A 26,413-nucleotide genomic window follows, 5' to 3' on the forward strand; every position below is an offset into this window, starting at 1 on the left:
TCCACGTGTACGATCTGGGGCCATATGTTGCTGTCTGGGGTGTTAAGTTGCTGATCATTCCTGGCTCTGTTTGTAGCCTATCTGAGGATTTTCAACCTATATATAGTAATATAAATAAAGAATAAAGACTGTTACCCTTTTTTTTTGCTTTTTCCATAGTATCCTGCTGTCAGAATCTTATCTTGTAAAATCGTATCCTTAATTTTTGCCCCAGATTTTGTATTGGTAGTGTCACAGGTTTGAGTTTTCTCATCTGGAGGGAAAGACAAACTCATTTTATTGCTTTACATGTGCACAGCTGCACACGCTAGGCTAAATAAATGGTATTGTTTTATAGTTATAAATACTACACATTACCCTGATCAAACAGAATACTGCAATTTTACAATAAAACAAAAAAACTATTATTTACTTTATTTTTAGATTAGTTTTGACAAATGAGTATGTCTGCAGATGTCCCAAAATTGTTCCATATAAAAAAAAAATCATAATAAAATATAGTTTAGTAGACACACACACATTTACACGTGGACGGCTATTTTCATAAACGGACATTTCACCTCTCTCCATTTTCAAAAATAACATCGTGCACACCTGTCAGTTTTCAGAAAAGTGTTAGTTTACATGAACCCGTGTATATATGCCGTCAAGAGCATGCCAAACCTGTAGGTGGCAGCGTAACGAGAAGCTCAAGCCCACGTTAGCCAATCAGAATCCCGAAAATAGTCACATGCTGTGACGTCGGCTGCCTAAAACTCAGTTTTTCTCAGTTTACATGCAAACGTGCAAACAAAGTTTTCCAAAATCTCTGAATCAGAGTTAAAGTTAATGAGTTAATTAAGTGATTAATTAAGTGATGATTGGGCATTAATGATGAACACCTGTCAACAAGCAGAATCACTGAAGGAAAGAGAAACACAAGAACTACAACTGACTTCCAGCCACATCCTTAGTTGAAATCAACTGAAGAGAAAAGAAGACATTAAATCTCTGAAGATTTTGCTATTGCTGTCTGGGACATCAAATCATCATACTGAATATTATTATTTTCTGACAGGTAAGTGCAGCCATGGAGGTATTCTAGACCAGGGGCCTCATTTATAAAACTGTGCGTAGGAACCTTACTAAAAGTGTACGTACGCACAAAAGCCAAAAATGGCGTACGCAAAAAAAAAATCAGATTTATAAAACCGTGCGTACGCACACCTGCACGCAATTTTCACTTTATAAATCACAGCCTACCTGATAATTTGCGTACGCAAAAAAAAAACATTTACCGCCCTTTCTCCGCCCACATTCAACCATATATAGACAATGCAAATTACCTCATTAGCCATGCATATATTAAAGGAGCAAGGAAATTTGTGTTTTTTAAACCATAATGAGTGATAGGCCTACATCCATTTAAGAATGGAAGTGAAAGAAATTAAATTTACGTACTTTCAGCATATAGTTCCTTTTATGTTTTTAAACTAAACATGCATGTATGTATCTTTAGCACCCATAATGGTGATTTAATGTTATTCTTCTGACCTAAACATTTTCAACTGTAACTCCTCCAAGAGCTTTAACTCTACAAACTTGGGTCAGACCTTCAGACTGTTCTGACTTGGTGTGTTATATCTTTTCAAACTGTTTTGACTTTCAGTTTTCTTAAAAATGTATATAAAAAATCATAAAAATCCCATAGACTTACATTGCAGAGTGCAAATCTAAACTCCCTGAATCCCTAGACTCAATTAAACTACCATTCTAAATCTATCTATCTATCTATCTATCTATCTATCTATCTATCTATCTATCTATCTATCTATCTATCTATCTATCTATCTATCTATCTATCTATCTATCTATCTATCTATCTATCTATCTATCTTTCAAACTAACTTATCTTTCTTTCTTACTAATCTATCTATCTATCAAACTTTAACCTACTTTACACATCAAACTACTTTAAACTTCTTCAAACTCTCTGGTCCGGCTTTCTCAAGCCAGCTTAAAGTTTGTCTCAACATTTTTTGTTGTAACTGGGACTTATGAGCAAATATGTCAAACTTAATTTTGCCATTTTGCAAAGGGTTAATTCCCTTTATCCGCAGTCAATTCCTCAACTCACCATCAGTGTCGCCAAACTGCTTTGTCTTCAAAATGTGCCTACGCATGGGTCAGAGTTTGTGTGGAGGTGCGCATATTTTCACGTCAAGTTTTTCTTTATAAATCCCACCTTTTGCGCAGGAACTGGCGTACGCATGTTTTCAGCCCCGTTTTGTGCGTACGCAAGCTTTATAAATGAGGCCCCAGTGCTTTTCAAATCCAGTCCTCGCGACCCACTGCTCTGAACATTTTGTATGTCTCCCTTATTTAACACACCTGAATCAGATCATCAGCTCGTTGGAGAGACTCCACACAGCAAAATCCCCAGAGTTAAATTAACTCTGCTCAGAGAACATTTGGTCCCTCTCTACAGAGAGTTAAAATAACTCTGAATCAGAGTTAAAGTTAATGAGATACTTAAGTGATTAATTAAGTGATGATTGGGCATTAATGATGAACACCTGCTGTCAACAAGCAGAATCACTGAAGGAAAGAGAAACTCAAGAACTACAACTGACTTCCAGCCCCAGCAAGATCTCAGCAGAGGAGGATTAAACAACTCCACAAACAGCATTACCAACCTCACTTATTACTAACCAGACTGACTTTATTTCTGTCAGACGTCTACAGAAGGATTTAGTGAGAATGAACAGAGGTTTAGATGTTGAGGATTTATTGACATTTTTTGGTTACCATTCTGGAGACCAGTGTTTCCTTTAGTTGGGCAGTTTTACTCTTTATTTTTTTATGTGAGTTTGTGGTTTTTGTAACTAGTTTTACCAAAACATGTAAATTGTTACAAAGAAAGCCAGAAACAAAGATGATCAGGTGATATAGTTTGTAAAAAGTAGAGTAATGCACTTATCTCATCACTGTCCAAAAGTGGTTATTGGATATTAGTAGAGTGTAGACTCGCTACAGATTGGACGATTTGAATTTAGAATTTTTAAAAAACTTTACAGGGATTTTTTTTCTTTCAAGACACAGATGTCAAGAATCAGCAAATGAATCTCAACAAAGGTGACATGTGTCATGCCGCAATGCATCCTGGGTTTTGCATCCAGTTTTATACTATTGTGGCTCCCAGCATGCATTGAGGAATGAAACATACCACCATTGTTGAGATTCATATGCTGATTATTGATGTATGTGTCTAAAAAAAAAAAATCCCATTATGCATTTTAAAAATCTAAATTCAGATTGTCCGATCTGTGGCAAGGGAGTATTGTTAGTGAATATAATCTATTAACATCAAATAACCACTGTTGGACAGTGATGAGATAAATGCATTAATCTACTTTTTGTTTTTGAAAACTTTTTTCCTTTGTTCCTTGCATTCTTTGTAACAATTTACATGTTTTGGTAAAACCAGTTACAAAAACCACAAACTCACAAAAAAAAATAAAGAGTAAAACTGCCCAACTAAAGGAAACACTGGTCTCAAGAATGGTAACCAAAAAATGTCAATAGATCCTCAACATCTAAACCTCTGTTCATTCTCACTAAGACCTTCTGTAGACGTCTGACAGAAATAAAGTCAGTCTGGTTAGTAATAAGTTAGGTTGGTAATGCTGTTTGTGGAGTTGTTTAATCCTCCTCTGCTGAGATCTTGCTGTGGCTGAAGTCAGTTGTAGTTCTTGAGTTTCTCTTTCCTTCAGTGATTCTGCTTGTTGACAGCAGGTGTTCATCATTAATGCCCAATCATCACTTAATTAATCACTTAAGTATCTCATTAACTTTAACTCTGATTCAGAGTTATTTTAACTCTCTGTAGAGAGGGACCAAATGTTCTCTGAGCAGAGTTAATTTAACTCTGGGGATTTTGCTGCGTGGAGTCTCTCGAACGAGCTGATGATCTGATTCAGGTGTGTTAAATAAGGGAGACATACAAAATGTTCAGAGCAGTGGGTCGCGAGGACTGGATTTGAAAACCACTGTTCTAGACCTCTCAACTGGCATTGGGAGAGGCTGGGACGGTATAAATAAGGATGGCTCTGATTCCAGTCACGGTTCACTGCATAATCAAGCTGCAGATATGGCCATCGCTGCCACTATGCAACTGCTGGAGAAGATCTGGAAGAGTAATGATGAGCCCACCTTCTACAGGTACACATGGGGCATTACTTCAGTTAAAGTCGCCCTATAATCCTAGTATTAGAGCTGATCGTTAAAATATCTCGATTCAAACACCCAGGCGATCTTTGACAAGTACGATCACAGTGAACATTATGAAACAGCTTCACAAACTGCAAGCATACTGAATCATTATTTCTGTGTTAAACATATTATCACAGGAGTACTGGGATAAAAGTTTATAGTTCGGATATAAACATTTTGTCAGAACCTCTAGTGAATTATATTTTAATAAGATGTTTAGAAAGAGCTGTGGGAGAATCATGACCTCCGTTTTAAATTGGGGAAAAAATGTGATTCTCAATTCATCCAGAATACCTGCAGTCTTATTTAGAGGTTTCTGAGAACTAAAGGAAGCTGGAGGGGTGATGTCGCTGCTGTTAAAATAAAACAAATATTGACAGTGAATCAAATTACCATGATCTGTTCAACTAAAAACTAAACTTTTATTTATTTATTCCTTTTCAGACTGATGGGGCTTTATCAGGACAAGCCAAAGGGAAATAGGAAATATGAAACCTATATCTTTTCTTTCTTTAACTCCAAATCAAGTGTTTCAGATGCAAGTGAGAATTAAAATACAATCATTGAATGCCATTTCATGGGCAAAAACGTTAAATTATGTTTGTCATTTCTTGAATTTCCTTATATGAAAATTTGTCAAATAAAATCTGCTGAATTATCACAGCAAAATGAGTGCCAAATGTGTTTTGGTTACAATGGTACCACAGAGGTCAGAGGTTATTTGAACGCAGGGGAATGTACCAGTGCTGGTGGTAACGGCCGAGATTCACTGGAGGGATCCAGGTCACGACTCATTTAAAATAAATGGCATACGTTTTATTTATCATGGTTAGCCTAAATATCTATCATTAGAAAGTTTTATTAGTGGAAATAAAGATGAATAAGGGCTTTTGGAGCTGGGAGATTCATTTGCTAATTCTTGCTGTTAGTGTGTGTGTCTAAAAGAATATTATCCATAATGTATTTTAAAAATCACAAATTTGAATGGCTGATATGTGGCATGAAATTAATGTTGGTGAAAATAATCTATTAACAAATAACCATTTTTGGTGTGTGATGAGATTAGAGAATCATTCATGATGGTTAAAACTATATCATCTGATCATCTTTGTTTCTGGCTTCCTTTACAACAAATTATGTGTTTCAGTAAACACTGTTACAAAGACCACAAACTTGCATAAAAAAAGCTCCAACTCTGATAAACTCTCCTGCCTGTAGCTTTCTAGTAAACCTGAATACATTGATTGGGTTCAGGCGAGTTACTTTCACTCGCTCTTACGAGTCTACCCAGTCAACACGGTGATCTCACAGTGATCTCATCATGTGGTCACAACGTGAGCAATGTGAGTTCACAGTGAGCTAAAAGTGTAACCTCACAGCACACTCACTGTGTGCTCATGGGCGCAATATGAGCTCATCCCAGCTAGAAATGTTATTGTTCTATGAATGTTTTGAGAGCATTATATTATGTTATGGTTTCTGTAGCTAATTTTATTTTTGTTACCAGAATGTTCTCCTAAAAAGTAGGATAACAGTCTCTAAAAACATTTTTAAAATGTTTAGTGATTACATTGATAGAACATTATCCCCTAACATTATTATAAGGGTTAAGCGGGAAGTTTCCCAGCAGACACAGGACTGATCCTCTTAACCCTTATGTGCTGTTGTGGCTGTTTTCAGCCACTATGGGGTATTTTTGAGTCTTATTTTGGCCATAACTTTTTCCGTGTTTCAGCAAATGGAATGATTTTTGGTGACAAAGCTTATTTTTACACATATTTTAGGAAAATGCTTTGAAAATTTTCAAAAACTCAACAGTACACTCTGGGCAAATTCACTACCCTTTCGTTATGTTCGTGGCTGAAAACAGCCACTACTTTAAACTGCTGTAAAAATTGATCAGATAAATATTTTTTTGCCATTTTTTTTGCATAAATCTATTAATCAACCTCAGTCCTGTTCAAAACTACTAAATGTTTTTTAAAAAATCAAGATTTTAACTCTTTAATTGCCAAATTCATAAATTATGTAACTGATTTGGGAGGGGAAAAAACACAAAATTACTTATTTTCAATATAAAATGTGATTGTGGACTGGATTTTTTTTTACCTTTTATCACAGTCTTGGACATGTCAAAGATTAGAAACAACATTGGTTTTGATGCATTGTTAGTTTTTGTGCAGCAGCAGATTTTAACTTTTTCTCCCTCATTTACTGTTCGTGGCTGTTTTTGCCCCATTGACTTCCATTATAACCACATTTTTTGATTGCAAAGCCATGACACCATAAAATCATGCATTTTTGATTGTTGGTGGTTTTCCCTGTTGGGAAGAGGTAAAAATAGTATTTTTTACTGTTGATAACCAGGTGGCACCATTAACCCTTTAGATAGGCCTGTGCAAAAAAAAGCTTAGTTTCTGGCTTTTACATGGATTTATATGGAGTATAATAGCATAATTGTGTGTGTGTGTGTGTGTGTGTGTGTGTGTGTGTGTGTGTGTGTGTGTGTGTGTGTGTGTGTGTGTGTGTGTGTGTGTGTGTGTGTGTGTGTGTGTGTGTGTGTGTGTGTGTGTGAGAGAGAACTCACCTTGATGCGTCTGAGAAAATCAAAATATGCACCTCAGCTCTCAGAACTACATGGAGTAAACAAAAACAAAGTAAGTGTATTTATGCATCTGCCTTTTGATGGTGAGAAATGCAGACTAAACAAAAACTAAGCAAGTGGATTTGAACACTTGCATGCAAGCCTGCTGGTCATTTGATGTTGAGAAGAGCAGCAAGCAACATGAGAAAGGGCTTGACTTGTAGTGAAGTTTTAGAGATGATTCTGCAGCCCGACCCCTCCAGCGAGCTGCAGGATGTGTTGTCTTCTCCCTCTGACACCACAGACTCAGGAGAGTCAGACCATTATTTGGATGTGGCACCCTCATCTTCCTCTCTAGCTTCCACTGAAGGCGAGGAGGATTCGGAGGATCCTGGATCTGGGTGGATTGGGAGAAACGGCGAAGTGTGGTTTTCCACCAACGCGGAGACAACTCCCTTTCTTCAGCCTGCCAGAGGCGCGTGACTCCAGGGCCGACGAGATGATTGACCTCATTGTCAGCATGACCAACCTCCAAAACGCAGAGCTCTGCTGATTTCTTGAATCTTGAGAGGGACATGGTGGCTCTAAAAATCGCACGACCACTGCGATCATCCCACAGGCAACGTGTGGACTCCCCTCTGGACCTGTAGACGCCGGCCAAAATCAGTAGCCCCATGTATGCACGGAGATCTGTGGAGTCCACCCCGGTCCAGTTTCTCATTGTGCGGCGCCCGTAAAAAAACAGATTGAACACAGAATCGATGTTCTGGACCCTTGCGATGGCATAGCGCGTCGCCCATGAAGTCACGCCTCTGGCAGGCTGAAGAAAGGGAGTTGTCTCCGCGTTGGTGGAAAACCACACTTCGCCGTTTCTCCCAATCCACCCAGACCCAGGATCCTCCGAAATCCCCCTTGCCTTCAGTGGAAGCTAGAGAGGAAGATGAGGGTGCCACATCCAAATAATGGTCTGACTCTCCTGAGTCTGTGGTGTCAGAGGGAGAAGACAACACATCCTGCAGCTCGCTGGAGGGGTCAGGCTGCAGAATCATCTCTAGAACTTCACTACAAGTCAAGCCCTTTCTCATGTTGCTTGCTGCTCTTCTCACCATCAAATGACCAGCAGGCTTGCATGCAAGTGTTTAAATCCACTTGCTTAGTTTTTGTTTAGTCTGCATTTCTCACCATCAAAAGGCAGATGCATAAATACACTTACTTAGTTTTTTGTTTACTCCATGTAGTTCTGAGAGCTGAGTTGCATATTTAGATTTTCTCAGACGCATCAAGGTGAGTTCTCACACACACACACACACACACACACACACACACACACACACACACACACACACACACACACACACACACACACACACACACACACACACACACACTTTATTATGCTATAATACTCCATATAACTCCATGTAAAAGCCAGAAACTAAGCTTTTTTTTGCACAGGCCTATCTAAAGGGTTAATGGTGCCACCTGGTTATCAACAGTAAGAAATACTAATTTTACCTCTGCCCAACAGGGAAAACCACCAACAATCAAAAATGCATGATTTTATGGTGTCATGGCTTTGCAATCAAAAAATGTGGTTATAATGGAAGTCAATGGGGCAAAAACAGCCACGAACAGTAAATGAGGGAGAAAAAGTTAAAATCTGATGCTGTACAAAAACTAACAATGCATCAAAACCAATGTTGTTTCTAATCTTTGACATGTCCAAGACTGTGATAAAAGGTAAAAAAAAATCCAGTCCACAATCACATTTTATATTGAAAATAAGTAATTTTGTGTTTTTTTACCCCCAAAATCAGCGACATAATTTATGAATTTGGCAATTAAAGAGTTAAAATCTTAATTTTTTAAAAAACATTTAGTAGTTTTGAACAGGACTGAGGTTGATTAATAGATTTATGCAAAAAAAAATTCAAAAAAATATTTATCTGATCAATTTTTACAGCAGTTTAAAGTTGTGGCTGTTTTCAGCCACGAACATAACGAAAGGATGGGAATTTGAACGATGCACAAGGGTTAAAAGAGGTTTAGATGTCGAAGTTGGTTTGAAAGTAGTTGTTTGGTTTGGTCACCATTATGGAGGTCAGTGTTTGCTTTAGTTGGGCTCTTTGGCCTTGACTATTTGATGTTAGTTTTTCTCTGGCTGTTGTGTTTGTTAAAGAAAAAGAAAATGTTAAGTATATACACAGCAAAAACTGTGTTCACAGCTAGCACTCCAGTGTTAAATTAACACTCCTGGGAGTTTATATGAGTCCACACTCAAGAGAGTAAAGTGTTAAAATATGAGTGTTAAATAAACACTCAAGAGTGTTAAAGTTAATGAGATAATTAAGTTATTAATTGAGTGATGATTGAGCATTAGTGATGAACACCTGATGTTAACAAGCAGAATCACAGAAGGAGAAAATCACAAATTGTAAGCCACCATTATGGAGATCAGTGTTTGCTTTAGTTGGCCTCTTGACCCTTATATTATTAACTTTAGATTTTGTGTGCCTGCTGTTATTATAACAGACAGATGAACAAAGAAAAAAAGTTATCAATTGGTTATGTTATGACAATCATAATTTGAACTTGATCACTGAACCCTTATTTCTGATTTAGTTTTAAGTTGTTTATTACAGCATAACTGTGGTTCTACATAAATATCCAGAATTTTTGATAAATAAATACGGAATAATTTATTTTAAAGTTGTTTTGAAAAAAATAAAACCTTCCTTTTAGGCACACACAGACATGAAGATTCAGACTATGCATCTCAACAATGGTGATGAGCAAAATATTCAATTATGAAAAGGAAATTACTTCGACAAATCAGATCATAATTTATTAATTCCACAATGCATGATGGGAGCCATTAATGAGTTGATTGGTGGCAGCCACTGCAACATGCGTTATTCTTGTCACCATTGTTGAGATTCACAGGCTGATTATTGATGAGTGTGTTTTTGATCAGAACAAGTATTATTGGATTATAGTAAAATGACTGAAAATCATATGATTTAGAATCAGAGAGCTGCTGTATTATCAAGTTAAACCAAACTATCTAAATATGTTTTGGTCATTTCAGATCACAATATGATTATGCCAAAACATAACCGAGACCATCAGATCACAATTTCTCTGACTGTTATTAATCAGTAACAGCAGACAAGTAAAATCTAAAGTTACTAATATAAGGGTCAAGAGCCCAACTAAAGCAAACAATGATCTCCATAATGGTGGCTTACAATTTGCGATTTTCTCAAATTTTCTCAAATTTTCTTTTCTTTTTTTTTGTAATAAGTGAAGCTAGTAATGCTATTTGTGGAGTTGTTTAATAAAGTTGGATCCTGACATCAAAAAAATGTTTAGACGTCAACCCAATTTTAATTTTCAACCAAAATTTGACATCTGAGTGATGTTGGAGTCCACGTCCAATAAATTTTTAGCTGGGATGAGCTCATATTGTGACCATAATATGAGCACACAGTGAGTGCACAGTGCGGTTACACTTTTAACTCACTGTGACCTCACATTGTGATCATATGGAGAGATCACTGTGAGATCAAAGTGTTGACTGGGTACATCCCTACCAGAAGCCTGCGATCGGTCAATGAGCGGCGGCTCATGGTACCATCACAGAGAGCCACAAAATCACTCTCCAGAACATTCTCATTCACGGTAGTGGAATGATCTCCCTACCCTCGTCCGGAATGCAGAATCTCTGACAACATTCACAAGACAACTGAAAACTCAGCTCTTACGCAAGCACTTAACATAAGAAAACCCCAATTCTTTCCTTTTCCTTTAATCCTCCCTTGTCTGGCTTATGCCACTGTATTTTGAGCACTTCTTCCGTTGTTTTTGCCTCTTCACGATGACTCGCTTGCTGTAGTCCTCAGTTGTAAGTCGCTTTGGATAAAAACATCTGCTAAATGACTAAATGTAAATGTGTTTGATTAGGGTCCCAAATAGCAACCATCAAAATAATGTTAATGTGTCAATGTTAACTGCATTGAATCAACATCTGTTTTGGTCCAGCAATTATTGTCGAAATTATTATTATTTTTTCATCCATAAATCAATGGTTATGGCGTTGAGTCAATGTTACAATGTGATGTTGGTTCAACATCATGCTTGCACTCTCAGAAAATGAAACACAACAATTACAACTAACTTAATGCCTATAAATCTCTTTTGAGAATTAAATGAGGTGTAGTTGTTGATAGTGATGGAGAAATGAAGCGTTGGTGAAGCACTGAACCACTTAGAAGAATTGGTTTGAAAATAGGTTCATTACTCGAAGCTTCAGTAACAGCGACCCCGCCTGGTGAAGTGCCAAGGCTGCATCTAAATGATCCCGACTAGAGTGAAAAAAATCTTGTACACACTTTTAGGAAGTGTAAGAATTGAGAAATTAGAAAATGCCGGGCAGTCTGGTTAAGGAACGACCACTCCCCGATAAGGCAAAGGACCTTCCTGGAAATTAACATTTGACTCTCTCTTGAGAAACTAGCATCCCGAGTCAGTCACCTCCCCCATGTCATCTCTCTCTCTCACGCTGAGATCACCAGTTATTCACCCAAACATCTATATGGTTTAATGTAAATAATTATCATACAGTATTATACATGTTTGGTATCATTTGAAATGTCTCAGTGCGACTGGTACAAAGGTCTCATCCCCATAGAAGTAAAACAAAAAAGCTAATAAAGTTTTTAAGAGTTTAGAGATAACTTGCACACAGAGGAGGGTGTATCTTCCAGGCAAATGGCCTCCCGCTCCCAAAAGGTAATGTAAACTCTAAATGCAAATTCCCATTGTTAGCAAATGTTTCAATGTGAAAGAAGTTTCTGTCTGGGTCCTTAGGAAATGCAGCGAGAGGCTCAGGGCGATTCTGTAACTCAGATCAGCCCATAATGTTGAAGGACCTCAAAGACTTCAGCATCATGTATTTTCTAATGTCAAGTTTGCATCTTTTCTCTTTATTCCAGAGCATTTTATGTTTTGTATTTATTATCTTTGAACTGATTATGAAATTGGCATGATACATTTACCTGACATAGTTTTTCCAAGTAGATTAAACGGATTTGTATGTTACCGCAAGATTGCGTCAGATTAGTGACGACTAATATTTGGCACTAATTCAAGTGTAAAAATCCAGCTGCATAATTTATTAATGCTGCAATGCATGCTGGGAGATATGGGTGAGTTTTGGTTGTTGGTACCAGCATGAAGCATTTCATTGATTGTCACCATTGTTGAGAGTCAAACACTGATTCTTGATAGCTAAGTAATAATGTAGAGGAAAATGTTTAATGCAGTAAGACAAGAAGTGAATTTCCATTTTAATTTAATGTTACAAGTGGTCATACCTCTGCCTGAAGTAATTGTTACCTTAAATTCAAGTGTATGCAATTCCATGGGGGCTATACCAAGGTGTCTTTGATTGTGTAAGCGTGAATGCGACCATCTCAGGTAATTAGCCAATTACCTCTGTTTATTGACCAAAAACTGATGAGCTTGTGATCGTGAGACCCTTTAATGTGATGTGTAACATCTTTAATGTGTCTGACAGATCGCTGTAGAGCCTCAGTTAAAGCTTCTTGTGAACTGATCATCTCTTCCTTCTAGTTCATTTATAGCATCAAATAAACATGAATGAACATAAGAAGGAATGTTGTTTTAACCGCGGAAAGGCGTCAGTACACTCCGTTTCTCAAGTTAAAATCCTCCCATGTTAATCTACTAACTCTCCGACTGCTTTGTCGGACAAAACAGCGGATGAAGAAGTATGATTGGTCAGATCGCCTGTCAATCAACTCCCTGCGAAGGGTCAATTGACCAATAACCAATTGGCAATCTAACCAAAATTTGAGGTTGTGTTGAAATTGTGTCAGGTAATTGGAACTAAATTACAATGCCATGTGGAAAGACAGTAACGCGCAGAGACCTTCACCCGTCCATTTAGGATACCGCCATTGGACCCATTTAGACGAGATTACAGAAGAGATATGAGACAGGAAGAAAATTACAATAACATTACAATAAGAATTAAGTTCCAAGTGCCCAAACAAGTGGAACACTGATTACCATAATGGCGAGCTCAAACAAACATATTTTGGTGCAACCTTTACTGACTATTTACTGGTAAGATCCTCAGACGGGAAAACCAATCACAATTAAAGAATGGAAAGAGTGTGTCAGTGAAGGTGGTTGTGAATGTGTGTAGATGTGTGTTAGTTACAGGATCAGAGAACGAGACCGTTCCTCTGTCAAAGTTCAGATCAACTCTCACACGTTCAAGATCCTGTTCAACATGAAAACCAGACCCAAGCAGTTCATTCTGATGGTACCACACACTCCAGACATCAGTGTGAAAGAAAACACCTCCCTTCCTCTGGTTTGATGCTGTAGTTACTCCAAGACACCAGTATGAACTCTCTTTAACCTCCACATCCCAGCAGTGTGTTCCTGAGTCAAAACCCTCTGAACCCAGAACACAAAGAAAGTCAAATCTCTCTGGATTATCGGGAAGCGATTGTTCGTCCCAGCTGTATCTCACACTGGTCAGATCATCAGACAGGGCGACAGATGGATGAGCCGAGTTTGGATCCAGAATCACAGGAGCTGATGAGACACAATCAACAGCTGCTTTTATTCTGATCTTCATATTAGGCCTAGGCGATAAAATGGTACAAAATTATGTTCATTTCTGGGTTTTGGTTTTTAAACCGGTTCATTAAATTTTTTGATCATATTTTGAATTTTGAGGGGATTTTATGATAGTGGTCATAATTTTTTTCCACAACCCTTTATTCGAAGCCTGTCCATGATTTTTTGGTCCGTTTACATAGCTAATGTGACAAAAGTCACCAAGTTTCAACCTAATCCTTTGGGAGGACAAAATATTCTTAGTAAATCATATTCATTGTATATCTTGATTCATTACATACAAGAAATATTATGATATTCACTTACTACAAATGTAAAAAAATAAAAAAAACTGTCCACCTCTGCTTGATTTCCAGTGTGTGTGTGTAACCGCACAGATCTTCTTCAGACTCACTGTTTTGGACGATGTCCTGCATCTTCTTCCAGACTCTGAACGGCAGGTTGCCCAAGTATCGTGACACATGAATCAAAGCTCCAGAAGCCATCTGTGGATCCGGCTGTGAGATCTGGACTCTGAAAGAACATTCAGGAGTCAGAACTGCAGTGGATCAGAACCAGAGAGACCAGAGACACCAGCAGATCACTCACCTTTCCATTGAGACTGGAAACTCCTGCTGAACAAACACACCATTATCATCAACAACTCAATCAATCAATCAATCAATCAATCAATCAATCAATCAATCAATCAATCAATCAATCAATCAATCAATCAATCAATCAATTAATCAATCAATCAATCAATCAATCAATCAATCAATCAATCAATCAATCAATCAATCAATCAATGATGTGAAATCAGACCTTCAGAAAGCCGACGTCATTGGCTTTCATCATCTCCTCCATGTCTTTGATTGTGTGTGAAAGATCTGAGATGTGTGTGTTCATCTCCTCCAGCGTCTCCTTCATCATCTGCTTCTTCTGCTCCTCTTCCTCACTCAGTGCAGTGATTGTAGCTTCTTCTTCATCTCTGAGGAACTGATGAAGCTTCTCAAACTGCTGTTTAATCTGACGCTCTGTGAGCTCAGCTTGAGACTGAAATCACATCATATTCACTCACATAGTACAATTCTTTACTGTAATCTACTTTGCAGTATGTTGTTATAAATATGCAAGCAGAATCACTGAAGGAAAGAGGAACAACAAGGACAGAAAAAGAGAAGAGACGAGCAGAAACAGAACTACTACAACTGACTTCCAGCCATTACACATAAAAATAAGTTTGACTTAATTCTTCTCTTTTTTCTGTTCTTACTTCTCTGTCCTTCAGTGATTCTGCTTGCATATTTCCAGATAACTAATGTAGGGAATAGTGAATGATGGTATAGGGTGTAATTTTGAACACATCCTCTGAGTGTCGACTTTGAGCGCTGTTAATTTACAGTATATTCCTGCAAGCTATTTTCTCGAAAATGACAAATATTACCAGGAATACATGGTTTTCTATGGTATATTACTGTTTTAATGGAAAAGTTAATTTTACTGTCAGAATGTGGCTTTTTTTACAGCAAGGTTTTACAGTGTACCTTTTGGCACAACCATTAATCTGACGTGCAACTATCCCTCAGATGAAAACACGTAAAGTGAGCATGCACTAGCCAATGGGATTAGCACTGGCGCATTAGTCCCACCCACTACTTAATAACCAACTGAGAGAGGCGTCCACGCTTGATCATTGTCATATGCGAATGACTAAAAACGTGGGTGTGTGTGAATATATTTTGTGTCAATATAGAAAAGCAATTATTTCAGTATCAAATTTGTGAATATGTTAAAAGAATCAATCCTCACCTTGATGTGTCGAACTGTTTTCTCAAACTCTCCTTTAATGTTTTCATTGTGTTGAAGTTTCTCTTGTAAGGATATCAGTGCTGTATTGAGCTCCTCCTGGAATTTAAAGAGAAAATCTATAAGATACCACACTTTATTATGATCTTATACTATACAATACATAAGCTTTAACAAGTGTTTATCCTCATCTGTAAATACATCTTACCTTATATGACGAAACCACTTCACCGATGGGTCTGAATGTGTGATTAACGTGTCTATGTGAATCTCTGCACACTAAACACACAGGCTGTTTGTGCTCCAGACAGAAGAGTTTGAGTTTCTCACTGTGTAAACTGCAGATCTCCTCAGACACTGATGAACGCTTCTCATGTCTCTCCTTCAGGAACGACTCACACAAGTTCTTTAACACAAGATTATTTGAAGGCTCATGTCTTGACAAACTCCTGCAGACAGGACACTCCCGAGTTTTCTTGATTCTCCAGAACTGTTTTAGACACTCTTTGCAGAAACTGTGACTACATGACAGAAGAACAGGAGCCTTGAAGATTTCATTACACAAGCGACAAGAAAAATAGTCTTCAGATAGTGAAGCCATTTTTTCTTAGAGCTCCAGCAATCTTTACTCTCACTTTCTGAATCAAGGACTCAAAATTAAGGTTTCAAAAATGAATAACCACGAGAATCACAAATATCTGTTATCTGTTCAGCAACCAGCATAAATCCTTGTTGAAAGTGTTTCTTCTTCATTCTTCATTGACTACTGATTCTTTATTGCTTTTGTCAAGACAAAGTCAGTGACATAAAGGAGAAACAAGAAGTCAGTATTTTCCTGGTAAGTGTTGTAAGAGCCTGGAGTTGCTCAATCTTTTCTCTAAAACTGACTAGTTCCTAAAATCCACCACTATCATCCCTGTTCACAGAAAGCCACACACAGCAAATTCCCCAGAGTTAAATTAACTCTGCTCAGAGAACATTTTGTCCCACTCTAAAGAGTGTTAAAGTAACTGAATCAGAGTTCAAGTTAATTATATAATTCAGTGATTAATTAAGTGATGATTGAGCATTAGTGATGAACACCTGCTGTTAACAAGCAGAATCACTGAAGGAAAGAAGATAACAGAAAAAGAGACGAGCAGAAACACAAGAACTACAACTGACTTCAGACACAGCCTTAGATGAAATCCACTGAAGAGAAAAGACGACATTAAAGGACAAGTTTGGTATTTTACACTTAAAGCCCTGTTTACAGATCGTATCTGATGAAATAGAACGGTTAAGATTAAAATTTGGACACATGCTCCTGTCCCGAGAATTTTAGGTTTATTTTAGCTCCAACCCTGATAAACTCTCCTGTCTGTAGCTTACTAGTAATCCTGAAGACATTGATCAGCTGATTCAGGTGTGTTAGATTATGGTCCCAGATAGACAGCAACCATCAAAATAATATTAATGTGTCAATGTTAACTGCATTGAATCAACATATATTTTACTCCCGCAATTAATGTTGATTTTTATGTATTTATTTTTTCAACCATAAATCAATGGTGATGCCTTGAGTCAACGTTACAATGTGATATTGGTTCAACATCGTGTTGCTTTCACATTCACGCGAACCAGTGTGAAAACCCCCTTAATCTATGGCTGGAAGTCAGGTGTAGTTCTTCTCTTTCGCTTTTCTTCAGTTATTCTTCTTGTTATCATCAGGTGTCTTCAATAATCGAACAGTCATCACTCAATTAATCACTTAATTATCTCATTAACTCTAACACTGCTTCAGTGTTACTTTAACACCCTGCTGATGGGTCCCATATAAACACAGAGCGGTGTTCATTTAACACAGGGATTTTGCTGTGTGAGGAAGAGTTGAGAATGCTGCGCTGAGGTAAATATAAATTTGCTTAAAATATTCTCTGCATTTTCACATAATAAAAAAAAAGAACAATTGAAGTAGAAACTAGTGATGGGCAGATCGAGGCTTCGTGAAGCAATGAAACAGTTGAACCAAATGGTCCATATTGTTTCGAGGCTTCGAATCAATCCGACACCCGTTTCCACGGTGACACCTAGTGGTCACTTGCAGGTGTTGATCTGAAACAACCTTGACGAGCCATTAAAATTGTTGTTGTTTTTTTATTATTGTACTTTTCTAATATGTGAATCTTGTAACCTATAGGCTCCTCACTGTGCATAATGTTATTTTGGTCCTGCAAAATTAATATTAATAAAATAAATCAAGCCACAATGTCTCACTTTTTTAGATATTTTTATTAAAAAATATTAATTTCTCTGCTGTGGAAGGACTTAGCCTACTTCTTTTTTTACAGATAATTTCTCCAGCCTTTGAAAAAATCCTCTCACAAGCGACACTTGTTGCTGGAATGCAAAGATATTTTTTAGCCATGACATACAAATGAGGAAAGATTACTGCTCTCTCTTTCCAGTAAGTTAGTGGATCATGAGTTCTGGGCAAATACGCATCGTTGATGTATTTTTTCACTTCCACTGTGGCATCAGCTGTAGCATTGTGTATCATCTGGGTTTGATGGATACGAGTATCAAAAAGTTCCCATAAACTGTCCTGTGTTTCTACTGGTGTTGATGTTGATGGGTCTGATGTTGACATTTCTATCCCTATCTTTAATCTATCTATGTATCTATCTATCTATTAATCTAGCTGTCTATATATATTTATATCTATGTATCTATTAATGTGTCACTATGTATACTCTGTGTCTTTAGCCTATCAGTCAATGTGTTGTGTAAATTTAAATGTAAGCCTAAATATAACTAAACAATTCGCACTATAAATGTCAATATGTCACCAAAAATCCGCTATCTCAAAATCAAACTCCTCTGACAAAAACCCACGAGGTCAATATGCGTTGCTTTCACTTTTATACAGATGTGCGATTGTGTGGTCTGTTCCCGACCGTGTCAATCAAACGCTGATTCGGCGGATCACACCTGATGAAACACTTGTGAAACACTTCGAGGCTTCATTTGGCCATAGTCACGTGACATGGGTGTTTTGAATCACGCTTTGGATCAGTGTTTCGAAACATCTGCGCTTCGGGATCTCGCAAAGCTTCGGAACGACTGTTTCGCGTCAGCCATCCCTAGTAGAAACAGCTTTCAGTCAGAAATTACCAGTAGTTTTCACAAATACTTGAAAATGAAACCGCAAATAACATTGAATTAAAAAAATTTTTTTTAAGTAGATCATGTTATCAAATAATCATTGTTTTATCTACAACTTTACAATGTGTAAGGAGAACTAACAGTGTAAAATATATACATTAATGGATTAAAAATGTTCTACTAATATATTTTGTTTAAATCCCCTCCCAGCATCTGTTGTTTTTCAGAAGATTTTTCATATTCGTAATCATCAGAATGAGGAGCACATTTCTTCTGTTGAGTCTTCTGATTGGTGCTCAGACCTTTTATATTTTACAAAAGCCAAACTCTAAAAGTCATCAGGACATCACAAGACTGGCCATCCTGCGTGCGACTGGAAAGGTCTGCGAGAGTGTTGACACGGGCTTCAAAACGGTACGAATATAGGCTACTTCTTTATACTACAGGGCCGTTGAATGCTTGAATCTGATTGGTTGACGAACGTTCTGAGGTGTGCAATTATTTTCAGGGAACTGCACGGCTAAAGTAGTTCCGGCAGGTCTTGACCTCATTACAGTTCCATATCACTTCGCGTAGTCAACTGTAATAACGGACAATACGATACAATTCATAACAAGAAAAAGCTGCAGCCCCATGCGCTTGATCTGCAATTTTCAATGTCTAACTTCACAATCAATGAAAACATGCAGTTTAATTTTAATAAATAAAGTAAACAGTCCTATACATAATCAATAGAAAATTTAACTGAATATTTAAATAAATTGATAGTCCTGTTGCACGGGTTTTCGTAATTATTGAAGATAATATAACAGATAAATAAAATTGATAGGCCTATAGGGGAAAGGGGGGTGAGTTGTGCCAGTTTTTACTCAAAGTGACTTTAAAGTGAGGCCATGACAGTAATGCCTTCAACTTAAGGATGTACATATATTTCAGGATGTGCTGCATCCCTGAGAACCATAACTTTGGATCTGAAATAAATTGTTTCAGAAATATAGCTTTTGGGAAAAAAGTGGTCTCGTGGCACAACTTGCCCCTGGTGCGGGGTAAGTTGTGCCTTTGGGGGAATACGTTGGGGTAAATTGTGCCAGTGATTTCTGAAGTAAAAAAGAACATTTGTGAACATTTATTATGAACTGTAATGTTATTTAAAAGCAAGACAAATTCTATACAAAACTACTCATTTAAGGTTTATTTAGATATTGTCACCCTATTAAACTGTTAGAATACCATAGCATGCGTTTTTCCTATATGGTAAATTGCATAGGGATTTTGTACTGAACATAACTCTGGATCACAGTGTCACAGAGACAAGAGGGCGGGCTCATTTTACTCAAACGACCAATCAGTCTCTCAGGATCATTGTAAAGCTATCAAGCCACGCCCTAGCAACCATTTAGAGCACCAAAGCAACACAATATATGATATTTGTGAATCATTTCAGGCAAAAGGGCTTTGGCAATAGATGCCTATTGACATAGAACGCTGTCTGTCAATTATGTAACATATAAGAATAAAGTGACTAATTTCTAAACATCCTATTTTGACTTAGGCCACTTACAAACTTAATAAAACTTCTCTTTAATAACATAGTGCAAACTCAAAACTGAAATCAGTGTTAGCTAAATTAAACAAATGACAGGTAGGCCTAAGTCAAACACTGATGATGAGGCATGCCCATCTCCTCACTTCTCCAGATTATACCCTGTCAGTATGTAGGTCTAGGTGGTCTGGATCTGGCACAACTTAACCCAGGCCCTTTGACACAAATCACCCCAGACCCACAAGTTTGAAAAACTAGCATGATCCAGCAGTTAAGAGCGAACTTCATGCTAACTGTATATACTCATTGTATAGCATGCTAAAGCACTAAAACATGTGTGAAATGTTTTCAAACTTGTCTATATTTGTTCAGACACTACAATCCAAAAACCTTAATCATAGAAATTTTACTTTGAAAGAAAAAAACTGTTTTTTGAGCTAAAATGTGTTTACCTCTCATGCCATGTGTCTCTCTTCTTTGGAGGATGAGTAAAATTGATTGCTTTTCAAAATGATGTGGTCACATGACCAATTTCTTCTATGGTTTTCCAAAAACAAGGGCTGGATCTACTTCCCCCCTGGCACAAATCACCCCACTCTCCCCTACTCGTTAAAAGGGCTTTGTGTTTCATTTATTAGTCTAGTCTACTGTCACTAATAGAAAAAAAAGAATGAACGAATTAATTAAAACGGATTCAATTTATAAAATAATAATAATATTGACGCACATGCTTCTCTCTAAGGCCGGTTATGAATGTAATTTGATACTTATGTTATGACTGATCATGCACGCGTTTTCAGCGCGTTCAGTCTGTGTTCACAGTGGTGTTGAAAATCTGCTGCATTCACAGTCAGAGAATGTTTCTAGTCGTTAAGTGTGTGTGTCCATCATTACTCTGCTATCAGCGCTCAAACCTCCGTTACTAACTCTAAAATTACGTTTTGGAATTCGCAATGGAGCATGGGTTTAGATGCGCAAGGAATTAGTCCTACATACAAGAGCGTTTTAATGACAAAAACTTTACAAACGTCTTGAAATACATCATCTGAACAATATTTCGAGGTGTGGTAACTGTAGTATAAGCTGTAGTATGAATTATTATAAAAATAATGCACACCCGAGGTGTAACGGCCACTCCGCTTCGCGTCGTGACCGCATTACCACCTCGGGTGTGCATTATTTTTATAATAATTCAACGGCCTGTCGTCAATTATTCCTTACATAATGTACAGAAATCTGTTGCGCTCTAGCAGAGCTACAAGTGTGACATTTTAACAATGATTGTGTTTGGTTTTAAAAGTTAAAATAGACATAAGCTTCTATCATAATGTTCAAACTGCTAGATGTAAAGTAGTAGAGGTCAGTTTTACTTTAAATGGCATCAATATTATAATTCAATTTATGTAATATACTCCTGGTCACCTTTACTGTTTAATGGCCTAGACAAGATTCCACAGAAACCCAACATGTTTCATCATCATGTCAAATCATTTTAATTATCATCATCATCATCATAAAAAAAGGGATTTTTTTCCAAAGACTATAGATGTACAAAGATGGTGCACTCATAAATGGGAGAAAGTGCGACGTGCAATATGGCGGAATAAGTCCCGCCTTCTAAGTGAAAGAGCCAATCACTGATTGCGTCACTGCAGCTGCCGTTAGAATCTCCGGTTGCTATAGAAACAGTCAAGCTGCGTCCGAAATCTCGTACTGTCTGAGTAGGCACTACATTTGAACTTGAACTTACTTCGTGGCTGTTAAAAAAGTATGTTCTATATAGCATGAATGCGTGAAGTATGAATGTAATCCGGCAGACCCACTACATCCGCCATGTTATCGTTATCACGTGACATTATCATGTGACCAGCGTCAGTTGCGTCCAGCACCTCCATTCATAAATCCTCTCCAGTAAAGCGTCCATCGAATGCACACTTCAGAATCTCACCGGAAGTAGAAGGTCATCCGGGGACTTTTCACCCACGGTTTTTCGAAAACTGTGTGTTTTGACTTACTCTGTTGGCGTACTGTTTTTTGCATACTATATAGTAGGGATATATTCGATTTCGGACGCATGATTTCATAATTTGAGGTTTAGAAACAATTAATGAGAGTTGTTGTCAGATTTCATTGGTGATTTCAAATATTAAATTTATTCATAAGCTTGGAGTAGGCAATGAACTATATGAACAGTAAGAATGTGAGTGTGTGTGTGTTTGTTTTACTTTGTTGAACACAGCCACTCCCACTGGACTCACAGACGCTGGCAGAGGCCTGCAATCGAAAACACTTTGCAAGTCGCTTTGAAACGGGCATTAGAATTATCTCATTTTACAATGTGATGAGAGATATAGCAAACATTCCTGGTAATCATCCGGAAGAACATTTTGACAATGAAAAATTTCAGGAGGGAAAACAATCAATAACCAGTCGAATGAAGGCCATCACAGAATACATAGAAAAAGAGGAGTTTGATAAAGCAAGAGAGGAGCTTGGGAAAGTCCTCCACACTTTACAGGTGAGCGAAAGCTTCATCATTGCTCTGAATGAGAATCATGCAAATATGATATAGAAGTATTCATTTATGAGATCTATATGACCAACAGATTTCAGTTAAACTGCAGAGATAGTTACTAAAGAGATCATATGAACTGAAAGTTTGAACATCTGTTTATTCACACGTGTCGTTTGATAAATGAAAGGATTTCTACAGTCACAGTGACTGGATTGAGCTGAATTACACCGATCCCTGCACTGCCCTGATCAATCCAGAAGAAAACATACCCAACGCTGCAAGTAAGTGTGTCTGTGTGTGTGTGTGTGTGTCTGTGTGTGTGTGTCTGTGTGTGTGTGTCTGTGTGTGTGTGTCTGTGTGTGTGTGTCTGTGTGTGTGTGTGTGTGTGTCTGTGTGTGTGTGTGTCTGTGTGTGTGTCTGTGTGTGTGTCTGTGTGGGCGGATGGATCGGGCTGAATTTTTCTGCCCGCCTAATAGGTGCTTAAACTTCATTGGCCAATGGCGGCCATGGCGGTCACACATGGGGCTTTGGGCCAAGACACTGCATACCAAATTTCAAGTCAATCGGACAAACGGTCAGGTGTTTATATGTTTTTTTCTGTGTTATAGCGCCACCATGTGGCCAATTGACGAGTTTTTTTATCGTGACCTCAGATTGGCCTCCTACACATGTGTACCAAGTTTTATGAAGAAATCTCATCTACTTCTCGAGTTATAGGCATTTTAGTAAAATAGGCTCCTCCCACAACGTTCATTTTGCGCCCCCTAGCGACCGAGAATCGATAATTCAACTTTTTTTTCCGATAATTATTGATCTTCAGACTCCAGAGAACATTTCTGCGGGTCCCGTCGGGCTTGGGTCGGGTATCCATCCTCTAGGTGCATGTACACACTCAACTATCTCTGTGAGGACCAGTTTGAGTTTTAGACCATTGGAGTGAGGACAAAGAGAGTAAAGTGAGGACATTTTGGCCGGTCCTCACTTTCTGAGACCCCTTTAAAGGCCTGTTTGAGGGTCAAGACTTGGTTTTAGGGATAAGGTTATAATTTAAGGGTAGGTTTAGGGTAAGGGTTCGGCTTAGGCACTTAGTTGTGATGGGTAAGGTTAGGGTAAGCTGCTAGAGATTGCATTGTGTCAATAAATGTCCTCATAAACATGTAAAGCAATAAAACGTTTTTATCTTTCCTCCAGATGAGGACATGGAGACATGTGATGACTCTTCCAATGGACCGTCTGAAAATATTAAGGAAAGCGTTATTAAAGGAAAGTTTCTGACATCAGGATACGCTAGAAGATCCAGACCAAAAGGTAAGAGATTTGATCACAGATTACAGTGTATATATATATAGGCCTATATATGAACTATACAGTCAAAGGTTTGGATACATCTACTTGTTCTTTGCTATTATGTGTGAAGTGTATAAAACAATCATCACACAGTCAAGAAAACCGTTAGGTAACACAAGTCTCTAAAATCCTGACTTTCATTTTGACAGGAAAGTGCAGCCATGGAGGTTTTCCTGATTATCCCGATGGAATAAATAAGGATTACAGTGATTCCAGTCACGGTTCACTCCATAATAAAGCTGCAAATGTGTCCATTGATGCCACTGTGCAACTGCTGGAGAAGATCTGGAGGAGCTTGAAAACAGACCCAGCTCTCAACTTCTTCAGGTGGAGGATTTATCAACTTTAAGGAGTTGAAACCATTTTATTAATGATGCAAATCCTGTCAAGACAATTCGGGCATTCTGAGAAGTTCTCCTTAGGAACAGCCAATCAATTATTATAATTTTTTAAGTTAATAAGTCTATTTACCTTCTTATCCTTTACACACTTATTTACATTTTATTAATTGACAATTTTTACATGTTCCTGATGTGATGGTCTTTGTTTCTTCTCTCTCAGACTGATGGGGCTTCATTCAGAAAAGCCAAAGAGTGAATGGAAACCTCTCATTTCTTTCTTTGACTTCAAACTGAGATATCCGGATGCAAGTGAGGATGAGTATGTCGAGGTTTAATGCCAGTGTGCGAAACGGCACATTTAACCTGTGCATTAAATAACGTTTTCAGATCTCGGTTTCCTGTCGTTCATATTGTTCCTCATGTGATCAATGGGATCATAATTTCTTTTTATGTTTAAATCAGAATAAAATAAATGCCAAATGTATTTATTTGTTGTTATACTGTAACCATAGTAAATACTTTCTAACTGTTTTCCAATTTCAGCACAGTTTATGTTTGACTCCAGCAAAAACACACAGATGTATAATAAATACACATTAAGATCCTATATATTTGGGATTGAACCATATAAGGCCTTAAAATAAAGATCAAAAAGAGATGAACAAACCATTTTTAAACCATTTTGTCTGAGTTTACATGAACAATGGTTAAATTACTCATCGGGCTACAGAAGAATACCATAATTCCTCCATTCAATTAGGCCTAAGACATCGAGAGTCACGCAGAACTATAACAACCCAGCCACATAACATTTTGGGATTAACATGCCTTAAATTAACCCAGAATGGATTTCAAGGACTTCGCGAGCAGATCAATGGCCTCGTTAATAATTTTTTCGACGAATCTTTGAGTTAACATGAGTGGAATCTGCACCGCAGCGCCACCACACCTTGATGCTCATGACAAGAATAGCATGTATCTTTATTGAAGTTAAAGTAACACCAAGTAACATTTCCTCTGCGGTCGCCCTACTGGTTGGAAGCTGAATTGTCCATTAGCGCTGTCGTAAATAATTTAGCCTACCGCAGCCTGGCTGTTTAGCGGGCTCTGTGTAAAGGTGGCCTGAGGAATTCAACTGACTTTTTGTGGATTATACGTGGGTTTTTATGGACTACTACAGCATCCCGGCGGCTAAACAGACTGTGGCGAGGTTGCGTGAGTTCATGGAGGAAATGTGTTGACTGCGGCGTCTCGCCACGCTTCGCCCGGTATCTTTTTGTTTTGTTTTGTTTTTCCCTTCTCTTCGCGGAGGACATCTAGTTCAGTCCGGACAATTTATGTTTGATTGACTGAGTATTTGATCTGCTGGGACATTGGGTTTCTGGGGTTTAAATGTGCGTGGAATTGAGTTGCAATGTTTGTTTGATGTATATCGGAGCGCGGCCGCGCCTCCAGCGCTGAATAACTCTGTGTTGCCCGACGTGTATAAACCTTATATATCTGTCAATACACGTTGTTGAACCTGAGTATTGTGAACTTTTCGTTAATGTACAATTATTTTAAGTTTATACATGTATGATTGCTTGTTTATTTTGTTGATTTAAGGGGTTTCTTAACCAAAAATAAGCTGGGTTCTGTCTGTAATCACCCCATATCAGATCCACCCGTTACCTTATGTTTTGCGTGATGTACTTTTCCCTTACTCTTTTAGTGTAAGGTAAATTGTTAGTATGATGCATGATTTACGCTTACAAAAGCGTCCGAATTTGAGGAAGTGGTGGGGGGAGTGACGTATGCCGTAAAGCACTCGAATTTTGTAGTTCTTTTTGTGCACGGGTTCCGACCCGAAACCCGAAGTTACATAGTGCCAGTAAAAGCGATACAGACCACGTCAGGCTATGGCAGACGTGTCATTTAACTTCTTTTAAGTCGATGTACCATCACAAGGGTCTTGGAAATATATTATGAAGGTTGAAAAGCTACTTAGTGTTACTTTAATTACTGGTAGGTTTGAATCGCCGTCATGCATGAATTATATTTTTGCTATTTTACACATAATAATCCACGATGATCACTTTAAACCAAACTGAAATTGCACGTCAAAATTACACATTGTCAATATTTTTAGAGACCCCCCAAAATTTCACAAATCACGTTTTCAGGAGAGCCGAGCTCTCCCTAGCTCCCCCGTATTCGCACCCTGCCTTTGTGTGACTCTAAAACCT

The 26,413-nt window shown here is 37.9% G+C and overlaps 3 protein-coding genes across 6 annotated transcripts in view; 2 read left to right on the top strand and 1 right to left on the bottom strand.

The window, feature by feature from the left end:
- Positions 1–26,413, top strand: part of LOC307000842 (CCN family member 1) — a 249,198-nt gene that overhangs the window by 180,328 nt on the left and 42,457 nt on the right. The window lies entirely within an intron of this gene.
- On the bottom strand, positions 12,134–16,091 carry LOC307000661 (E3 ubiquitin-protein ligase TRIM39-like). The gene is made up of 6 exons (XM_079616428.1): positions 15,507–16,091; positions 15,302–15,397; positions 14,315–14,545; positions 14,099–14,121; positions 13,905–14,023; positions 12,134–13,465 (listed from the first exon to the last, which is right to left on the bottom strand). The coding sequence occupies exons 1-6, from the start codon at positions 15,897–15,899 to the stop codon at positions 12,969–12,971; spliced, it is 1,359 nt and encodes a 452-aa protein (XP_079472554.1). The 5' UTR covers positions 15,900–16,091; the 3' UTR covers positions 12,134–12,968.
- LOC306997143 (von Willebrand factor A domain-containing protein 7-like) lies at positions 17,091–24,675 on the top strand. Of its 4 annotated transcripts, XM_079610262.1 has the most exons (8): positions 17,116–17,186; positions 17,629–17,744; positions 18,653–18,856; positions 22,225–22,503; positions 22,688–22,781; positions 23,692–23,808; positions 23,997–24,174; positions 24,409–24,577. In XM_079610262.1, exons 2-8 carry the CDS (start codon positions 17,715–17,717, stop codon positions 24,521–24,523), a joined length of 1,017 nt encoding a protein of 338 aa, XP_079466388.1. In that variant the 5' UTR covers positions 17,116–17,186; positions 17,629–17,714; the 3' UTR covers positions 24,524–24,577. The 4 variants fall into 4 exon arrangements, with proteins under 4 accessions (XP_079466389.1, XP_079466390.1, XP_079466391.1 ...); XM_079610263.1 differs by lacking the exon at positions 17,629–17,744 and having other exon boundaries at positions 17,091–17,186; positions 24,409–24,675; XM_079610264.1 differs by lacking the exon at positions 17,629–17,744 and having other exon boundaries at positions 17,114–17,186; positions 22,246–22,503; positions 24,409–24,575.

Source organism: Phoxinus phoxinus, assembly GCF_949152265.1.
Source record: "Phoxinus phoxinus genome assembly, chromosome: 1".
Classification (NCBI taxonomy): domain Eukaryota; kingdom Metazoa; phylum Chordata; class Actinopteri; order Cypriniformes; family Leuciscidae; genus Phoxinus; species Phoxinus phoxinus.

Excerpts from the sequence above, each read along its gene's own strand:
- LOC307000661 (XM_079616428.1), bottom strand. The coding sequence starts at position 15,899 with ATGGCTTCACTATCTGAAGACTATTTTTCTTGTCGCTTGTGTAATGAA. Across the intron at positions 15,398-15,506 it reads AAGTGGTTTCGTCATATAAG|GAGGAGCTCAATACAGCACT; the intron begins GTAAGATGTATT and ends TTTAAATTCCAG. Across the intron at positions 14,122-14,314 it reads ATGACGTCGGCTTTCTGAAG|GAGTTTCCAGTCTCAATGGA; the intron begins GTCTGATTTCAC and ends TTTGTTCAGCAG.
- LOC306997143 (XM_079610262.1), top strand. The coding sequence starts at position 17,715 with ATGAGGAAAGATTACTGCTCTCTCTTTCCA. Across the intron at positions 18,857-22,224 it reads TTGACACGGGCTTCAAAACG|CCACTCCCACTGGACTCACA; the intron begins GTACGAATATAG and ends TGTTGAACACAG. Across the intron at positions 22,782-23,691 it reads AAACATACCCAACGCTGCAA|ATGAGGACATGGAGACATGT; the intron begins GTAAGTGTGTCT and ends TCTTTCCTCCAG.